Below are 17,625 nucleotides of genomic sequence, written 5' to 3'. Positions count from 1 at the left end.
CCTCTACATGTGATGACAAAACTTCCCTTCTGAATATTCCTTCCTTACCCCAAATAAAGGTACCACTTTCCCTTTGCTTGGGGAGCCACAGCTTTGTGAAATTATTCCCTGTGGTCTCCTTTACTTGCTGCATGCTGCAAATAAAATTATACTTTGTGTGACAACTACTTCTGGTGAAGACTTAGATTTCAACTCACCAAGGAGCAGACCCACTTTGGCCTGTAACACCTCTATAAGTAACATTGTTAAGAAGACCCACTTTGGTCCTTTATAAGTAATATTATTGAGAAAAATGAGAACATAAGTTTCAAAAGCATTTTGCACCATATCTCACATAAGGTATATTAATGCTATAAACTATTATCTTAAAAAATTGTCACAAGCTTAAAGAGAGGCAGAGTATTTGGGGCTTCAAGGTGCTTCCTGTGGGAGGAGCTTCCAATTCACTGAGAGATCAACTTCCTCAACAAAGTCCTCCAGCTCCTGCTCCTTGGAGAGCTCCAAGAAAACCTGTAATGGGGGCAAGAAATAGAGGGGATGTCACCCTACTTCCTATAACTCCAAGTGAGTGCAAAGCATACACACACATTATATATTTATGTTCCAAGGGTGATATAAATCACTAAAACTGACCCACCTGCTCCAGAGTGGACTGTGAGAGGCTGTACTCCTCCAGGTTGAAGCTCTGTTTAACTGCGTAATGATAAACATGTCTTAGGAGTTCATAAATTTTTTATTCACAAGTTTATCAAGTCATGTACAAAAAGTAAATAGAAATCAATCTTAAATATAAAAGATACTGTAGTAAATTTTCTGGGACTAAATGTGAGAAGGCATTTTCACCAGATAGTCTTGTACTAGGGTGGAAATACTCTCCCATGCTCTTAGAGTTTGGGAAGAGGCACCACAAAACTAAAAAACAATATAAAAGGTTCCAGACCGCCTATGCAGAATATACTAAGAGATGGTTCCCTCTGTGCTGGACAACTACCATGTGTGCTTCTATATCCGCCCTCACTTTTCTCCATCCTGCTTTTTTCCCCAGAGGCTGACTTAAGAGGCTCCACCTGGTGGGTTCCACCAGTGGAAAACTCAGGAGGAGGGACAGAGGAGAGGGAAGATGAAGGCCTTTATTCTTTCACTTCTTCCCTGATATGAAGTGCATCCCTTGATTCAAGATCACTGCTTCTCTCAAGGTGGAAAATTCTAGATGACCCTGCTTCTAAGTTCCAATCACTGCTTCTTCTCTTAGTCCCTTTGGACCTAACAATGGTTAACACTTCTGCTGTTTCTAGCCTCAAGTAACTGCACTGTTACTTGCACCCTTGCAAATAGTCCTTTTATAAACCAAACTGCCTTGAATTATCTTATTTTGAGTTTACCATCTGTTGCCAATGTGGACTGTAACTGAGACCCCAAAGGTGCAGACACACAGGAAGAAGAAAATAATGAATGGAAAGGTGAGACTGGAAAGCAAAGATTTCTTTTAGACAGTTATCACATTGCTGTGGCATTTCCTTTCTCCTCTCTATGGACAGAGGATGAGGTGGGATTGGCCTGCAATCTGGAGACAGGGGCATGAGGCCTTGACTCATGTCTGGAAACACATAAAGAAAAAGTGCAGTGGATGGCTGATGGCCCTGCACTCTCAGAATCTGGAGAAGCAAAGAATCTGTTTCTCATGGACTTCGAAGGGGGAGGTACCATAAGAGGATCACCTGGCAGGGTAAAGGGATTCCAAGAAGGGGCCCAGGGGCTATACGGTGTTCACAAGAGACCAAGAGGAGGAGGCATCATTCCCCACCAAGGGTGGAATGCCATCACAGGCTACAGATGGGAGGGGAGAGGGAGTCTTCAAGGAACTCACGAAAGCACCCATGAAAGAAAGGGCCAGCAATTGTCCATCTCTACATAGGAGGGCCTGACACAACAGTACAGCTCTATGATCAAATCAAGCTTTGCTACCATATTATCTCCTCTCCCATCCCCTTACTCTCCACCCTAGAGGGGCCTAAAACATCAGCTTTTGAGTAGATGAGGGAATAAGATAAGAAGAGAGATAAAACCGACCGTTCTACTTCCTAGCTTCAAGTCTTCAAATCTGAAGTAAATCTGACCCATAGGGAGTATGTAAGCCTTGAGTTTTGTTGGGATTTGCATCACCCAAAAGTGGTCTGATGGTCTGCAAGAATGAGTCTATGTGGCAAGACAAAGGGATAGTCATGGGGCATGCACTTTGCTTCTAAGCTACTGGGCCTAGGTCATGCAATAAATGTATTCCAGCTAAGAATGTAACTGTGTCCAACTTAACGTTTGGAGAAAAAAAAATGATAGCTTACATTTCCATATTTTGTACTTTGTGTAATCTTCACATAACGGGGCAGAAAACTGTGATAAAAAGTTGTGTTTTTTTTTCCCCTAAATGAGAACTTCAGTTTTAATGAATTAAGCACAGCAGAAGGAGTTTGAGGTAGGAGGGAATATTTTTGAAAGCAGAAACATGAGAAGGCTTTTAAGAAAAGCCTATATTGTATTCCAGGGAGGTAGCTTTTCTGAACATCTCTCTCTCTCTCTGCTCCTAATTAGTTATAAAAGCCTTTTGCTTGTTCAAATCCCTCCCACTGGAATGATGCAAAATTGGTCACTAAGCCAAAATAGTCATTGTGGGACATAGTCCCATGGACCATAGAGTGAAGGTGACTGAGAGAATGAGAAAGTGAAAAGAAAACCTCTCTAGGGTGATCCTAACCTTCTCTCAATTAGATTTCACACACTGGTGTGACAGGCAAAACTGAGTCCACAATAGATCAAGGCAGTATGCAAAGATCAAAATTCAAGACTCTAGAAAACAGTTATGACTTAGCTCACCTCAACAAAGAGGAACCTCCTTATCAGCATCTAATGTATCAAATAGTACAGACAGACAAAACCAAATGTATATCTCTCTGTTTGTATGAATTTGTGGATACTCTAGACCCAAATGCCAGTGGTCTCTTCCTTCTGGAGCCTATTCAGTCAGGGAAGTGTTCCTCAACCTAGACACTAATAATGTTTTGGTCTGATCACTCTTTGTTCTGGCAGAGGGTTGACCTGTGCATTGTAGGATGTTTAGCATTGTCCCTGGCCTTGACCCAGTAAATATCAGTTGCACCCACCCTTCCAACCCCCTCCGCCCCACTGGTCATGACAACCAAAAATATCTGCAGGCATTGTCAAATCACCCCTGGCTGAGAAACACTGGAATAAATGTCTTAATAATCTATTTATAGTATAACATCACGATTATTTGTTCATGTACTTATTACACTGGTTTTGTGCAAGATTTGAATTGATCTGTTTCTAGAGTCTTATCTCTACGCAGTCACTCTTACCTATCTCTAATTTGAAGAAAGCCTGTGATAAAGGTTGCACATCTTCAACAGGCAACTTATAGACCATCAGGGAGGAGTATCTGTGAGGAAAAGAGAGTGAGGCTGAACTCCAGGTTTCCAGAGCATAACCACTGATGGATGTAAGTCTAAAAAGGAGCAACAATCTCATCAATAATTCACTTAAGTGTATGCATCTGTATAGCATTGGCTATAGCCATGACGTGAATGCTCTTTGATCAACAAGAAGTCAATTTACTAAAGCAGAACCATTTAGAAAGCTTTTATGAAAAGGCTCCATTTTACCCTAGGGAGGATGGGGGACAAAGGGGAGGAAACTGACAGCACCTACACGTCAGGAAGGGAAGAAGCAGGATGACTTATCCTTCTTTCTTAATGAGAAGAGAAGAACATTTAAGTAAAAAGAACTGGGTTCACCTCCTGGCTCCACCACTAGTTATCTGACATTATCTAACCCACCTGAGCCTTAAGTGCTATTACTGGTAATAATAAAATGCTAAGAGACATGGGGCTGGCCCCGTGGCCGAGTGGTTAAGTTTGCGCGCTCCGTTGCAGGCGGCCCAGTGTTTCGTTGGTTCGAATCCTGGGCGCGGACATGGCACTGCTCATCAGACCACGCTGAGGCAGCGTCCCCCATGCCACAACTAAAAGGACCCACAACAAAGAATATACAACTATGTACCGGGGGGCTTTGGGGAGAAAAAGGGGAAAAAATAAAATCTTTAAAAAAAAAAAAATGTTAAGAGACACTATTCACTGAGCTTGGAGTGATGCCTGGTACTGGGCACAGACAGGCTTTAGGCAGTTGATCTCATACAATGGGGATGGTTTTACCCTCTAGAATGGACCACTGAGATGATCTAGGTACATGCACACATTAGTGCCTGGCACATCATGGACCCCTGGGAATGGAATTCCCTTACAAGAATCAGCTTCCAGATCAGCACTTTATTCTCTTGTTTCCCTCCTATGGGATTTCTCCGAATTGAGCCTTTCTCTAGTAATTAAAGTACTCATAATTACCAGAGTTAAAAAAAAAAATGAGAAGATAAAGCTTTTATTTCTCATTGCCATAATAGAAAAACAAAACAAAGACCAAGAGGAAAGTAAACACCACCTGTGTTTACCTTTCCTGACGAGCAGCCTGAGGGAAGAGCCTCAGGATTTCACTGTGGAGGGGCTCTACTTGCGCAGGGGTCTTCAACTTCATCTCCAGCAGGTAATCCTTGCCAAATTTGCTTTTCAGGTGTTGGATGGAACCGATACATCTGGAGGTGGGAGGAGGATGAAGTCAAGCAAGAAAAAGGACAGAGAAATCTACTGCTGTGATTTTTGGCCTCTGGAGGCCAGGAACAGGGCATGTAGAACGGGAGCAGCCAGCTACTCCAGCTTCTCAGAGTGATAATCATGTGCAGGGCAATGTCCTTTGTGCAGGGCACACCTGGGGGCCAAGGGTGGGCTTGGACAGGCACCCACCTCAGCCTTCCGGACACCATGATGGCCACGCGGTCACACACAGCCTCAGCCTCTGCCATGTAATGAGTGGTCAGGAGGGCACCCCTTTCCGTGTTTCTAAAGGTGGCCCGGATCGCCTGCCTAAAGTTAGGCCAAGGGAAATGTTAACTCGGAGGAATGCTCAAGGTAAAATGAAAACAATTTTTAAAGACGTTTCTGTAGGCACATATAAAACAATTAGGGAATTCAGATTAGACAAAGAAAGATTACTGGAGAGACAACAGGCATGGAAATAACCAAACCATTGGTTAGGATGCCTAATTCAGAGCACGGCGTGGGCTGAATGTAGAGAATGATACTGGGTACAAGGTTGTTTAGAAAAATGCTGAATTTCAAGAATATTTATGAGAAAGCAGTGGGAAAAAAGAAGAAAATTAGGAGAACTTATTTAAAAGCATGATATAATGTACAAAATGTAAAAAGTAAAGTAACTAAAGAATATGTTGAAGACTTGCAATTTTTTCTCTTCCATAAGAATTGTGTATTGGGTGCTTGCAGAAATTTAAAACTTAATAATAGTTTGATTTGGTTGAATATAAAAATGGGTCGTGCACACCCAGAACATCTAAGATGAAAATGAAATTCTTAGAGCACATGTTAGGTTGTTAGAATTATCTTTTTCTCTTTAATAAAAACTGGCTGTGATATCACATCAGATTTTTTCCCTTAATGTCACTGTTCCTGATAATGTGGATGTCTCTCACTTTATAAGTAAACTACAGTTTTGAAGCTCAGCTGTTACAGGATTAATAAATCCATTTAGGGGTGCTGATGACATCTCCTCACCACATTTGCTGCTGCCCCTCAGGGTCCATCCCTGTGGACGGCTCGTCCAGAAGCACCACCGATGGGTTTCCCAGGATGCTCAGCGCAAAGCACAGCTGGAACGAGAGGAACAGCGCATGTGGCACCCATTTGCAGGGTGCGCAGAGTAACGCTGAGCCCCAACCCTACCTTCCTCTTCATTCCCTCAGATAAGGCCTTCACCCGGAGCTTCAGCTGGTCCTGCAGCTTGAGCGCATCCACCAACCTGAAGGAAACAGAGTGAGTCAATCCTGCACAGTGGGGAATGAAGGTGGGAGAACAAGCAAATCAGAACAAACACTACAGTGGAGAAATTTTTAAAAGAATATTCAGAGTGACGATGAAAGTGAAACTACCTAGGATACTGTATGAATCTTTCATGGTAGTCAAACTCATATTTTCAATGACTTCTTTCTGTAGTAAGAATAATCAATAAACTTTTTCTCTCCGGGCTTAAAGTGAGAGAACATAACACTAAAGTAGGTTCTAGATGACTAAGTCTTCTCCCGCAAGCATGGAGGCATCAGTTGGAATCTCCTTTCCTTAACTGTATGAACATCATCACTATCACAGCCCTCTAGTAGAGACAGGTGTGGCTCCCATGTACCGTGTGATGGCAACTGCGGCGTCCTCTTTCCTCAGGCCTTTCACGGCGGCGAACACCTCCAGATGCTCCTTCACCGTCAGGTTGGGCCACAGCACGTTCTCCTGAGGACAGTACCCCAGGAACCCGATGGTGTCCCCTCCACTGCTCCCTTTCAAAGTCACCTATACAAAAAGTTCATTCTCACATTCACATCAAAATTGTGTGTGTGTGTGTAAATCTGAGTGTATATTTCAGTGATGTCCTTCTCTTACGCACACGGCTGCCAAGAGTACCAAAGTAAACAAGTAATCTCTTAGTTCTGGGGAAAAGATGATAAAAACTCAATAAATCAGAAGACAGATATTCCACATTGTTATATCCCTCCATTATAGTTTAGACTTTATTACCAAGTCCATCACCCTAGTTGAATTCAAGCTTGCTTATTTGGTTGTCCATCGTTTGACTTCATTCATTGATTCAAACATTCTAAGGGTTTGGATACTTGTTGAGGATTTCGATTCCCTAGTGTAAAAATAGTTGTAATTATAGGATCTGTTTCACAAGTTCATTGTGAGGATTAAATAAGGCACTGGTTCTCAATTATGGCAATCCTCCTCCCAAAAGACAATTGGTAATGTCTGGAGACATTTTTGGTTGTCAAAATTGGGATGCTACTGGGACCTAGTGAGTAGAGGCCAGGGATGCTGCTATATCTCCAAAAATGCACATGATAGCCCCTCACAATAAAAATGATCCAGTCCAAAATGTCACCAGTGTTGAGCTTGTGAAATCATGAACTAAGGTAGTAAACAAAAAGCTCTGAGCACTAGTCGGGCACATAGGAGCCAATGATAGCATTTATTATTATTATGAGCCAGATACTGTGCTATATAATAATAGTAACAGATAATGTGTACCAATGCTTACTGTGTATGTACCAGAATATAAACATTTTATGTTTCAAATTACTTTATCCTTAGAAAAACCCTATATGACTTAGGTATTAGTTTCATCATCCCTGTTTTACATATGAGAAAACTGAGGTGTATAGATTTAGAAACTTGTGGGAGGTCTCACAAAGTCAAGCTGGGAGTTAAAACTGGCATCTACCTTCAGAATCCAAGCTTTTGACCTTGAGGCTATATTGTTTCTCTCAAATATAAGGGAGAGAACTAGTTAACCTGACCTCATAGAACTTTCAATCTAGAGAGAGAAACAGAAAATAAACAAGTAAATACATGAGTAAAAGAATTACAGCCCCTGCTTAATGCTTTTAAGGAGACAGATGTGCTAAAGAATAAAAAGGGAGATCTGATTTAGTTACTAGTGTAGTCAGGGAAAGGCCTTCAGGGAAGATAAATTTAAGGTGATGAGAAGGAGGTAACCAAGCACATGAAGAGTCAAGAAAGGGCACTCCACAGGAAAAACAAACCCAAAGACCCTGCAGTTGGAAGACAGCTGAAGGCCAGTGTGAGCAACGGGGGTGTGAAAAGTGGTTGACAGCCCAGATCTTGCAGGGCCTTTTGTGGCCTTGGTAAAGATTTGGGATCAATTCTAGTGAGGGGTTGTAAGCAGGCTAGTGACAAGATCTCATTTGCAATTTTTAAGGACTGCCCTGGCTGCTGTGTGAGGCAAGAGTAGAAATGGAAAGACGATCTAGGAAATATTGGTAGCTGTCAACACCACTGTGGAACCTCTCTTGATGAATGTTCCTGCTGACCTTAACCTTCTCTCAAACGTCAATAGCATCTCCCTTTCAAAGTTGTGTTTCTTTGGACCTCTGTCCATCATTTTACCCAACTTGGCCTAGACATATTGCCAAGTAGTATTCATATACAATTCTAGTTTTTGCTTTGGAGTTTAGGTAATTTTTAATTTTTTCTCTAACCTAAGATCTCTATTTTCTTAATAAATTCTGGATCTTTTCCCCCTATCTCAGCATCACTGTTGTGCATCAAGAACTTCAGTGTATCTATAATGATACTCTCTGCTGCTCAATTTATCTATGATTACTGGTCATACCATTGTATCAATTGGGACAAGATATGTGTCAATAATTATACGAGAGTTTCTGTTGTGCATGCTCTTTGTAAAAATCTATGATACTTCACTTGATAATGGACTTTTATTGTTTCACAATCACATATGATGTTTAATTACAGCATACAAGTAGAGAATAGTTATTAAACACAGTCCAGTGCAAATACGAAATGGTGTTCCCAAAAGATCAGTACCATATAGCCCAGACGTGTAGTAGGCTATACCATCTTGGTTTGTCTAAGTACGCTCTGTGATGTTCCCACAATGACAAAACCACCTAACAACACATTTCTCAGAATGTATCCCTGTCATTAAGTGACATGTGACTGTATGAAGATTCATGTCTCTGCAACCACACAAGCAGGACTTGTCATTATTCTGACAGTGGTTTCTGATGTGATGCTGGATAACGCAACTCAGTTCAACAAGTTCTCAGGACACGTAAATCAACAAAACAAAGATCTCTGATCACAAGGAATATATACTTCCTTTTAAGGACTCTATTTTCATTCAGTAAAAGGCATACTATAGATAATATGTAGCCCTTTTCAGTATCTAACTGTTTTTGGATTTAAGGAGAGAAATTTTTAATCCTCTTCATTCGATGCATAAATCACAGAGATTAATAGGACAGAATTGCCTAAGTATTTTTAACGTTGTCATCAATATTCGTTGTAAAGTGTCTGTTCTAGGCAGCATTAATGACCATATTTCAGTGCGTTTTACTGACCTGCCCTGCAGTTGGCTTTGTGTCTCCAGTTATCATCTTAATAGTTGTACTTTTACCAGCTCCATTGTGTCCCAACAGCCCTATAACTTCACCTGAAAGAAATAGGTGTGCTCAGAATTATAACTTCAAATAATAACAATAAAAATTCAAAGAAAACACTATTTGAAGACTCACCATGTGTCAAGTTCTAGGTCAAACTCACTATATACATTATTTCACTTATTCTTCACCCACACACACACACACAAACCTGAGCGTTATCACTAATGCCATTTTATAGGTAAGGAAACTGAGGCATAAAGAAGATAAATAACTAGCCCAAGGTCATGTAGCCAATAAGAGGTTGAGCTGGAATTTGAAACAAGTCTTGATTCCAAAGCCTGTTGCACTTAACCAACACTTCCACAAAATGTGCTACTTGTTAGAATGAAGCATGCGCTACTATGCCCCAGTGAGCGCTCTTCTGAGTAGTAGTCCATGTTGTGAAATTAATTATAGTCTTTAGAAAGCTATACCATCCTTCTTAAGAGAAAGACTGGCTCCTTTTTTTGGCGGTAGTGGTGGTGGTTCTTTTTTGTTTGTTTGTTTCAAGAGAACAGATGTAACTATCTTCCTAAGCAAAGTTAAAAGCATTGTTATAAGTATAGCTGAGGCTTTTAAACAGGAGGGAGCAGCCTTAGCTTGCTGATGAGTTGGCTGCCTTTCATGTCTAGCAGTAGAAGGCGCCAGATTTGGATAGTATCATTCCCTTCCAAAGACCTCATCTTCAGACGTCAAGATCGTTTTGCTCACGGAACTCCTGTTTCTAACCTTTTTTAACACAGAAAGAGACGTTTCTTGTGGCCACTTTTTTCTTCCCCTTGGCAAAGCAATTTTTCATTTTGCCTGCATATTCTTTCTGTAGACAGCTGGCAATGATGACTGGTTTCTGTAAAGATAAGTAAATAACAACAGGGCTTTATGTTCACCTTGAAATAAGTGAGCGCTCCATACTTCCTATGATCCAATCTCTCCCTATACCAAATCCTGAATCAAACCAGTCCTTCCCCTAGAAACTGCCATTTTTGAATGAACTCTCTCAATCTATAGTCCCACAGGGAAAGGGCATTTGCACTGTATCATGTGATTTGTGCTCACTCTTCCTCAGAAGATAGGAATAGAGACATCCACTAAACGAATAGAACTCTTAAGACACACACTCACTCACACAAACACATACACGCCTCTGACGAAATCTCTGCTTTGAATTGCTTGCACTAAGCTTTATTCAGTTTCTAAAACTCACAAAGTCTTACTGAGGTTTTGTAATGTGTAGCTTTACTTACGAAAACTGTGACTCTGAAAAATACATTAACAAGTTAGTGTGTATGTGTGTGTATTTCCTTTGTTTTCTCATCTTTGTGGGTATTGCATATTTACTGAAGTCAAGTAATGAGCTGCATGTGTAAGGATGAAAGAACCTCAAAGCGTTTTTCAAAAATTAAGATTAGAAAGTTGCCCACTTTATCTGAGATAGGAAATTATTTGATGAAGGGCATTTTCAGTCATTCTACCTCATCAAAGTCTGGGACTGTCATGGCATTTGCTGTTCTCATTCTTTCCATCTGAACATCTTCATCCTCTCCTTCGGGTTCTTCTGGGTTTGGAAAAACATCACTGCTTCTTGGAGAAATTCTAAAACCAAAACAATGTGAAAATAACAGGTTTCCAGTTAAAAAACTTGTAGCAAAAATAATGGATTTTCTATAACTGCTATTAATTCTGTGAATAGATTGAGTAACTGTAAGCACAAGATAATCCCCATTTTTCTGCTCTACACCGTCTGCCTTTTGAACAGCTTAGTTTCCATCAGTGAGTCAAATGATGCCACTTATACATCATCCTAGCTTTCTGCCTAAGTTTAATTCTCCTTGTCAGTCATGACTTTTTTTTAAACAATAAAACAGTGCACACTCTGGCAAAGGATTTTGGGGTACAGTTGTATGAGAAGGGAATCTAGAAACTGTAATTTTGACACCGATATTTTAGGATTCTGAAGGCTTTGTGAGAGCAATGAACCCAAACATTTGGAAGCAGAGCTATCTCCCAGAAAACCCCGGATATATAGTCATCAGTACCTAAGCACTGTCATTTCGTGGGAATCTGTGTCAAAATCATTCTTTCTTACTGATAGCAATCTAATTCCTTCCTTTATCATCCCCACCACTGATTACTGCTGATTGCTGTCTCTCTCCCTCATGCCATCCAAATTACTGTTGTCAGCTGATTTCCTAAAGCGTGGCTGTCACCTTCTCACTCTCCTGTTCACTTCTCACCACCTACATTAGACTTGAGTTTGATTCGTATTTTGTGAGCCAGGTCAGGTTTTTAAACACACCTGCCTTTGTTTCCCATTCTGTAATTTTCAAAACCTTCTCTTCGCTTCCCTATTCCAAGACCCTCTAATGTTTAACTTCAATTTAATTTTCCATTATCCTCCAACACAAGCCTTCAAGTTTGTTCCCAGCTCCCTTTTCAAATCTTCAAGAAGGTGGTATTTATTTCAACTTTCTTTCTTTTCCTCAGCCTTCTCTTCCTTCCTGGTTTGGCTACACTTATCTAATTGCTTATCTATACTTACCTATTATTTTAAAGATTCCACCTCTTGTATATAACTTTCTTCTGGTATGTCAGTGATATTATAGTCTGCCCTTAATTTTTCAGTGTCTGATGTGTGCTACTGTGACTTCTCTTACTCATTAAAGTACCATGAATTATAATTTCATATACTACACAGTCCCTTAAAAACAATCCTGCATAGTACTTTTTAGTTAATTGAGGCTTATTAAAATGTTTAAACAACGAATGTTAAAATAAGACATGAAATTGTATTTGAATTTTCTCAACCTGAACACAGGATCCTTTCTCATTGATTTCTTCCTAAAGTTCATTTCCAGACATCGTAGAACAAAAAGGAAAATGAAAAAATGAAGGTAAGGCTAGGGGGAAAAACAAAAGACAATCAAAATGAGTATCACCATAAAAATAGCGATTTCAGTGTTGGAACTGACTTAAGGAATTTGATCATATATAAAGGTAGACTGGATAACACTTTCACAGGATTAAAAGACAACCTATTTAACATCCCATAAAACTCTCAGGGTTAGCTTCACTGCTCTTCAGAGAAACTGTGACAGGAGTCGTAGTAGTAAGTTGATGCTAGTGCTTTTCACGACATTTGGAGTTTGGGCTTCACACTTGGCGTCAGATGGTCATTATAAAGATGTTGGTCCAGATTTTAAAGCCTCTTTGAGTGTGCTTTGCTTCAGATGCCTAAAGTGCCAAATTTTTAAGTACTGAAATTAAATTTTGAATTTAATGCAAAGCATACAAATGTGTCCCCTCATGCAAGAACATTTAAATGGAAATGTTTTCTTACTATTAGCAATGCCAGAAATACAATTTGCTGTTCTGAAGCTCCTAAATAATACGCAGAGTCAGGAGAAATCTGTAAAATGAGGAAAAAATTACATTTAAATGAACCATCATCTGTTTGTGAATCTCATCTCACATAAGACAAATTAATGCCTGTTAAATGACCTTGCCAGCATTCGATGTGATTCTCTCTGGTGCATCAGGTAAAAGTCAATTTCTGACTGTGCAGTGTGTCTTCCTTGCTTCCAAGGTCACTTGATGACTGTTAACCAGTGCTTGGCTATAGGCTCAGATGCTCTTATATGTAACACTGTGAGATAGCAGGATTTGCCTGCTAGGAGAATCCTGGGTGGTGCTGGCAGGACCCATTGAAGCCATGGGCAAGATTTGTCTTAAGACAAACCCTCTCCCCTAACTTTACCTGCCTTTCTCTCTGCGTCTGTGCTCCTTCCCTCTCTTCTTCCCCAGGAGCCCTAGCACCATTACATTGCCGTCCCTTACTGCACCCACTCTGGAGAATAATCAGGACAATCCCTCATGCTAGAAACAAAGCTCTTCACCTGGAGTTTCACATGCATACACATAAGTGCGTGGTTTTCATTAGATTTACAATATGTTTTGAAACATCCTTCAACTCTTCAGTGAATAAAGAGTAAAGGGCTAATTTTGCTTCCTGAACTATATTTTCCAAGACTTTTTTTCTGAGCAGCTTTAAGCTGATGCAGTAAATCTCTGTCACAGTCATCCACCATCTAGAGGTGGTTTTGTTTCTCACATTGGATGATTTGCCAGGACCTGACATCATTTCAAATGATCTTGTTCTCCTAAATGCTTCCGTGACCCACTTCAGTAACTGTACCACATCCGAGATCAACTTCAGGTCCCTAATCTTTGTTCTGTCTGCCATCACATCTTATTTTTTCAGCTTCGTTACTCTAGTATCCGTATTCCATAATTTGGAGTTGATGAACCTCCCACCCACCAACCTCACAACATTGTCCCTGTCTGTAGACCTCCTTTCCTTCATGTCTTCATTCCCTAGCTTAGAATCCGTGGTCCGTTGTTGTAATCCCTCTTTATAGAGAACGACTGCTCCCTTAGCCTTTTCTTTGTCAGACTCATCTTGCAAAACGTTCACCCTGACTGAACCCACCTCTCCGTCTGCCCTGAACTGCATTTGAGAAGCAGATTATGGTAACAAAACACTCAACTTTGCTGACTTCACTCGAAAAGCAGGGCAGGGGTCCTTTAGCACTGCCTCTCAGTAGAACTGACCACTCTGAAATAATTGTTCACATCTTTTCCTCTATCCTCAAAATCCCAATATCTCCTCCACCTCACTGTCAGTTGATAATGTCACCTCTTTCCCTAAGACAGTAGAATCAGTCAGAAGAGAATCATTGCATCTTCTACCATTGAAGCTACTAAACCATCTGCCTCTGTATTCATATACTCTGGCTACGATCTTGATAAATAGACAGAATGTTCCTGCCTTTAAGGAAGGCAACCTCTCTGCTTGTGCCCTGTATGTCATTTTTTCTCAGCTATTCAAGGACTTGGCTTCTTAGGTCCTCCATATCTGTCTTTTCGTCAGAAATTTCTCTCATATCATATTAGTATCTCCTTTCCTAAACAAAAGTATATTCTCCTCCTTCATTTACTCATCCATCTCTCTGGTATCCTTTTTAGCAAAATTTCTAGAAATATGTGTATACACCCACTGCACTACATCCTCACTTCACATTCTCTACCAAGTGACTCTTACTATGCCTTTGTGTTCACCCTTCCATTGAAACGTATGTTACTAATATCACCATGTAGCTGAATCCAGTGGTCTCTTCTGAATTGTCATCTTTCTGGACCTCTCACTCGATGGCTGAATCACTATCTCCATTTTGAAACATTCTTTATTGCCATCTGACACACATCCTTGTATAGTGATACTTTAAGTGTGTAAGGAGAGTTTCTGAGAAGAGATCCTTACACACAACAGTCCCCTATTTTTTCTACTACCTCACAGGCTCCTTCTCAAGCTGATTTTCTGACTCTTCATCTTCTCAATCTTTAAATTTTGGAGCTCAAGGTCAAATCCTTGGCCCTCTATTCATTCGATCTACACTTACTCTATAGGTTATATTATCTTGTTCCATGGCTTTAAATATCATTTAGATGCTGATGAATCTCAAGTATTTAACATCATTCCAAACTCCACAAACTCCACACACTGAATTTCAGATTCACATGTCCAACTGGCTACTTGGCATTTCCCATTGCCTTAAGCCTAAAATGTCCAAAATTGACCGAAAAAGAGCATCTCATGAGCCTCCCAGTAGCATCATTGTTTTCCAGAAGTGAGGTTTACCATGAGAACTGTAAAATTCTACTGCTGTGGGGTTGCCTTTGACCTTCATAAACCAAAGCAGGGCTTCCTTTTGACTGAGAACATGGCTCATGCCAGTGGTAAGAGAATGGGCTTTCCAAAGACAGACTTCAAACTTTGTGCAGTTCAGAACTCTACCTACATTTTCATAATATTCAAGGCTTTCTCCAATGACTGCATATTTCATGACCCTAGGAAGGAATAAAATTACTCACCTCAGAAAAAATGAACAGAGAGCCAATCATTGTGAAGGGTGGTATTAATATGGTGCAGAGAAATAGCCCTAGAAATCCATATTCATTTAGATCAGTAGCAACTATCGAAAAGACGGTGATCTAAAATAAAAGCACAGCCCAGTTTAACTAAAATGTAACAATCTGAATTTCAGGTTGTTTTCCAAGAGGGTGGGGAATTCATCTTGTAAGTGTTCTTACTTTCAACTTCTATCTCCTCCCACAACAAGGCAGTACTGCCACCATGTTTTGCCCTTTGCAACACAGGATTGGTACACAATTCTGTATTGGATTGACTACAAAATTTTCAAGACACAACAGGGCTTTTCAAATTCAGTGTGCATACAAAGTAACTAGAGTTCTTGATGAAATTCATATTCTGAAAAAGGGGCTATTTATTACATGTTACTCTGCATTTTTCTTTTTTTTCATTTCACAATAGGCCATGGATATCCTTTTAGGTTTAGGCATACCAGCTGTTCATTTTCATAGCTGTATAGTATTTCTAATTTTTTTAATATAATTTTTTTATTGCAAACATCAAAATATACCTTTTTAAAAATGTTTTTATTCTATGCTTATTGTGGTAACGGTAGTTTATAACATTATATAAATTTCAGGTGTACATCATTACAATTTTCGATTTCTATGTAGATTACAATATGTTCACCTCCCAAAGACTAATTACAATCCATCACCACACTCACGTGCTTAATCATCCCTTTCACTCTCCTCCCTCCCCCATTCTCCTCTGGTAATGACCAATCTAATCCTTGTTTCTATGTGGTTGTTTGTCATTGTTTTTATCTTCTACTTATGAGTGAGATCATACGGTATTTTACTTTCTCCCTCTGACTTATTTCACTTAGCATAATGCCCTCAAGGTCCATCCATGTTGTCACAAATGGATGGAATTCATCATTTCTTATGGCTGAGTAGTATTCCATTGTGTATATATACCATGTCTTCTTTATCCATTTGTCTCTTGATGGGCACCTAGGTTGCTTCCATGTCTTAGCTATTGTAAATAATGCTCCAATGAACATAGGGGTACATATATCATTATGCATTTGTATTTTCATGTTCTTTGGATAAATACCCTGCAGTGGAATAGGTGGATCATATAGTAGATCTATTTTTAATTTTTTGAAGAATCTCCATACTGTTTTCCAAAGTGGCTGCACCTGTTTGCATTCCCACCAGCAGTATATGAGGGTTCCCTTCTCTACACATCATCTCCAACACTTATTGTTTCCTGTTTTGTTAATTATAGCCATTCTGATGGGAGTGAGGTGACATCTTGCTGTACTTTTGATTTGCATTTCCTGGATAATTAGTGATATTGAACATCTTTTCATGTGCCTGTTTGCCGTCTGTGTGTCTTCTTTGGAGAAATGTCTGTTCAGATCTTATGCTCATTTTTTAATTGGGTTGTTAGTTTTTTTTGTGTTGAGATATATGAGTTATTTATATATTTTGTATATTAACCCCTTATCAGAAATATGGTTTGCAAATATCTTCTCCCAGTTGTTAGGTTGTCTTTTCGTTTTGTTGATGGTTAACTTTGCTGTGCAGAAGCTTTTAAGTTTGATGTGGTCCCATTTGTCTATTTTTTTCTTTTGTTTCCCTTGCCTGGTAAGAGATGGTACTTGAAAATATGCTGATAAGACCAATGTTGAAGAGCATACTGCCTTGTTGTCTTCTAGAAGTTTAATGGTTCCAGGTCTTACATTCAAGTCTTTAATCCATTTTGAGTTAATTTTTTTGTGTCTGGTGTAAGAAAGTGTTCTACTTTCATTCTTTTGCATGTGGCTGTCCAGTTTTTCCAACACCATTAATTGAAGAGACTTTCCTTCCTCCATTGTATGTTCTTGGCTCCCTTGTTGAAAATTAGCTGTCCAAAGATGTGTGAGTTTATTTCCGGGCTCTCAATTCTGTTTCATTGATCTGTGTGTCTGTTTTTGTGCCAGTACCATATTGTTTTGGTTACTGTGGTTTGCAGTCTATTTTATTATCAGGGAGTGTGATATCTCTAGCTTTGTTCTTTTTTCTCAGGATTCCTTGGGCTATTTGGGGTCTTTTGCAGTTCCACATAAATTTTAGGATTCTTTGCTCTGTTTCTGTGAAAAATGTTGTTGGAACTTTGACAGGGATTGCATTGAATCTGTAGATTATTTTAGGAAGTATGGATATTTTAACTATGTTAATTTTGCAATCCAAGAGCACAGAATATCTTTCCATTTCTTTGTGTCTCTTCAATTTCTTTCAACAATATTTTATAGTTTTCAGTATACAGATCTTTCACCTCTTTGGTTAAGTTTATTCTTGGATATTTTATTCTTTTTGTTGCTATTGTAAATAGAACTGTATTCTTAATTTCTCTTTCTGCTACTTCGTTGTTAGTGTATAGAAACACAACTAATTTTTCTTTTTGTATTTTGTATTTTGTATTGGATTTTGTATTGGATTGCAGGATTTTGTATCCTGCAACTTGACCATATTCATTTATTATTTCTGAACGTTTTTCCCTGGAT

At 39.5% G+C, this 17,625-nt stretch overlaps 1 protein-coding gene across 6 annotated transcripts in view; it reads right to left on the bottom strand.

The window, feature by feature from the left end:
• Positions 1–264: 264 nt before the first annotated feature.
• The window catches only part of ABCA9 (ATP binding cassette subfamily A member 9), a 65,222-nt gene continuing 47,861 nt past the window's right edge, over positions 265–17,625 (bottom strand). For all 6 annotated transcript variants that reach the window (XM_070226984.1, XM_070226987.1, XM_070226985.1 and 3 more), the window contains 14 exons: positions 15,074–15,193; positions 12,483–12,551; positions 11,951–12,042; positions 10,618–10,738; positions 9,875–9,992; positions 9,065–9,156; positions 6,316–6,476; positions 5,859–5,934; positions 5,691–5,785; positions 4,866–4,985; positions 4,517–4,657; positions 3,372–3,451; positions 638–693; positions 265–510 (listed from right to left, as the gene is read on the bottom strand). In XM_070226984.1, the coding sequence (XP_070083085.1) occupies positions 412–510; positions 638–693; positions 3,372–3,451; positions 4,517–4,657; positions 4,866–4,985; positions 5,691–5,785; positions 5,859–5,934; positions 6,316–6,476; positions 9,065–9,156; positions 9,875–9,992; positions 10,618–10,738; positions 11,951–12,042; positions 12,483–12,551; positions 15,074–15,193 (1,440 nt within the window). In that variant the 3' untranslated portion in view covers positions 265–411. The remainder of the gene's footprint in view (positions 511–637; positions 694–3,371; positions 3,452–4,516; positions 4,658–4,865; positions 4,986–5,690; positions 5,786–5,858; positions 5,935–6,315; positions 6,477–9,064; positions 9,157–9,874; positions 9,993–10,617; positions 10,739–11,950; positions 12,043–12,482; positions 12,552–15,073; positions 15,194–17,625) is intronic.

Source organism: Equus caballus, chromosome 11 (assembly GCF_041296265.1).
Source record: "Equus caballus isolate H_3958 breed thoroughbred chromosome 11, TB-T2T, whole genome shotgun sequence".
Lineage (NCBI taxonomy): Eukaryota > Metazoa > Chordata > Mammalia > Perissodactyla > Equidae > Equus > Equus caballus.
The sequence above is the reverse complement of the archived record's forward strand: the minus strand, read 5'-3'. Positions and strand labels throughout refer to the sequence as shown.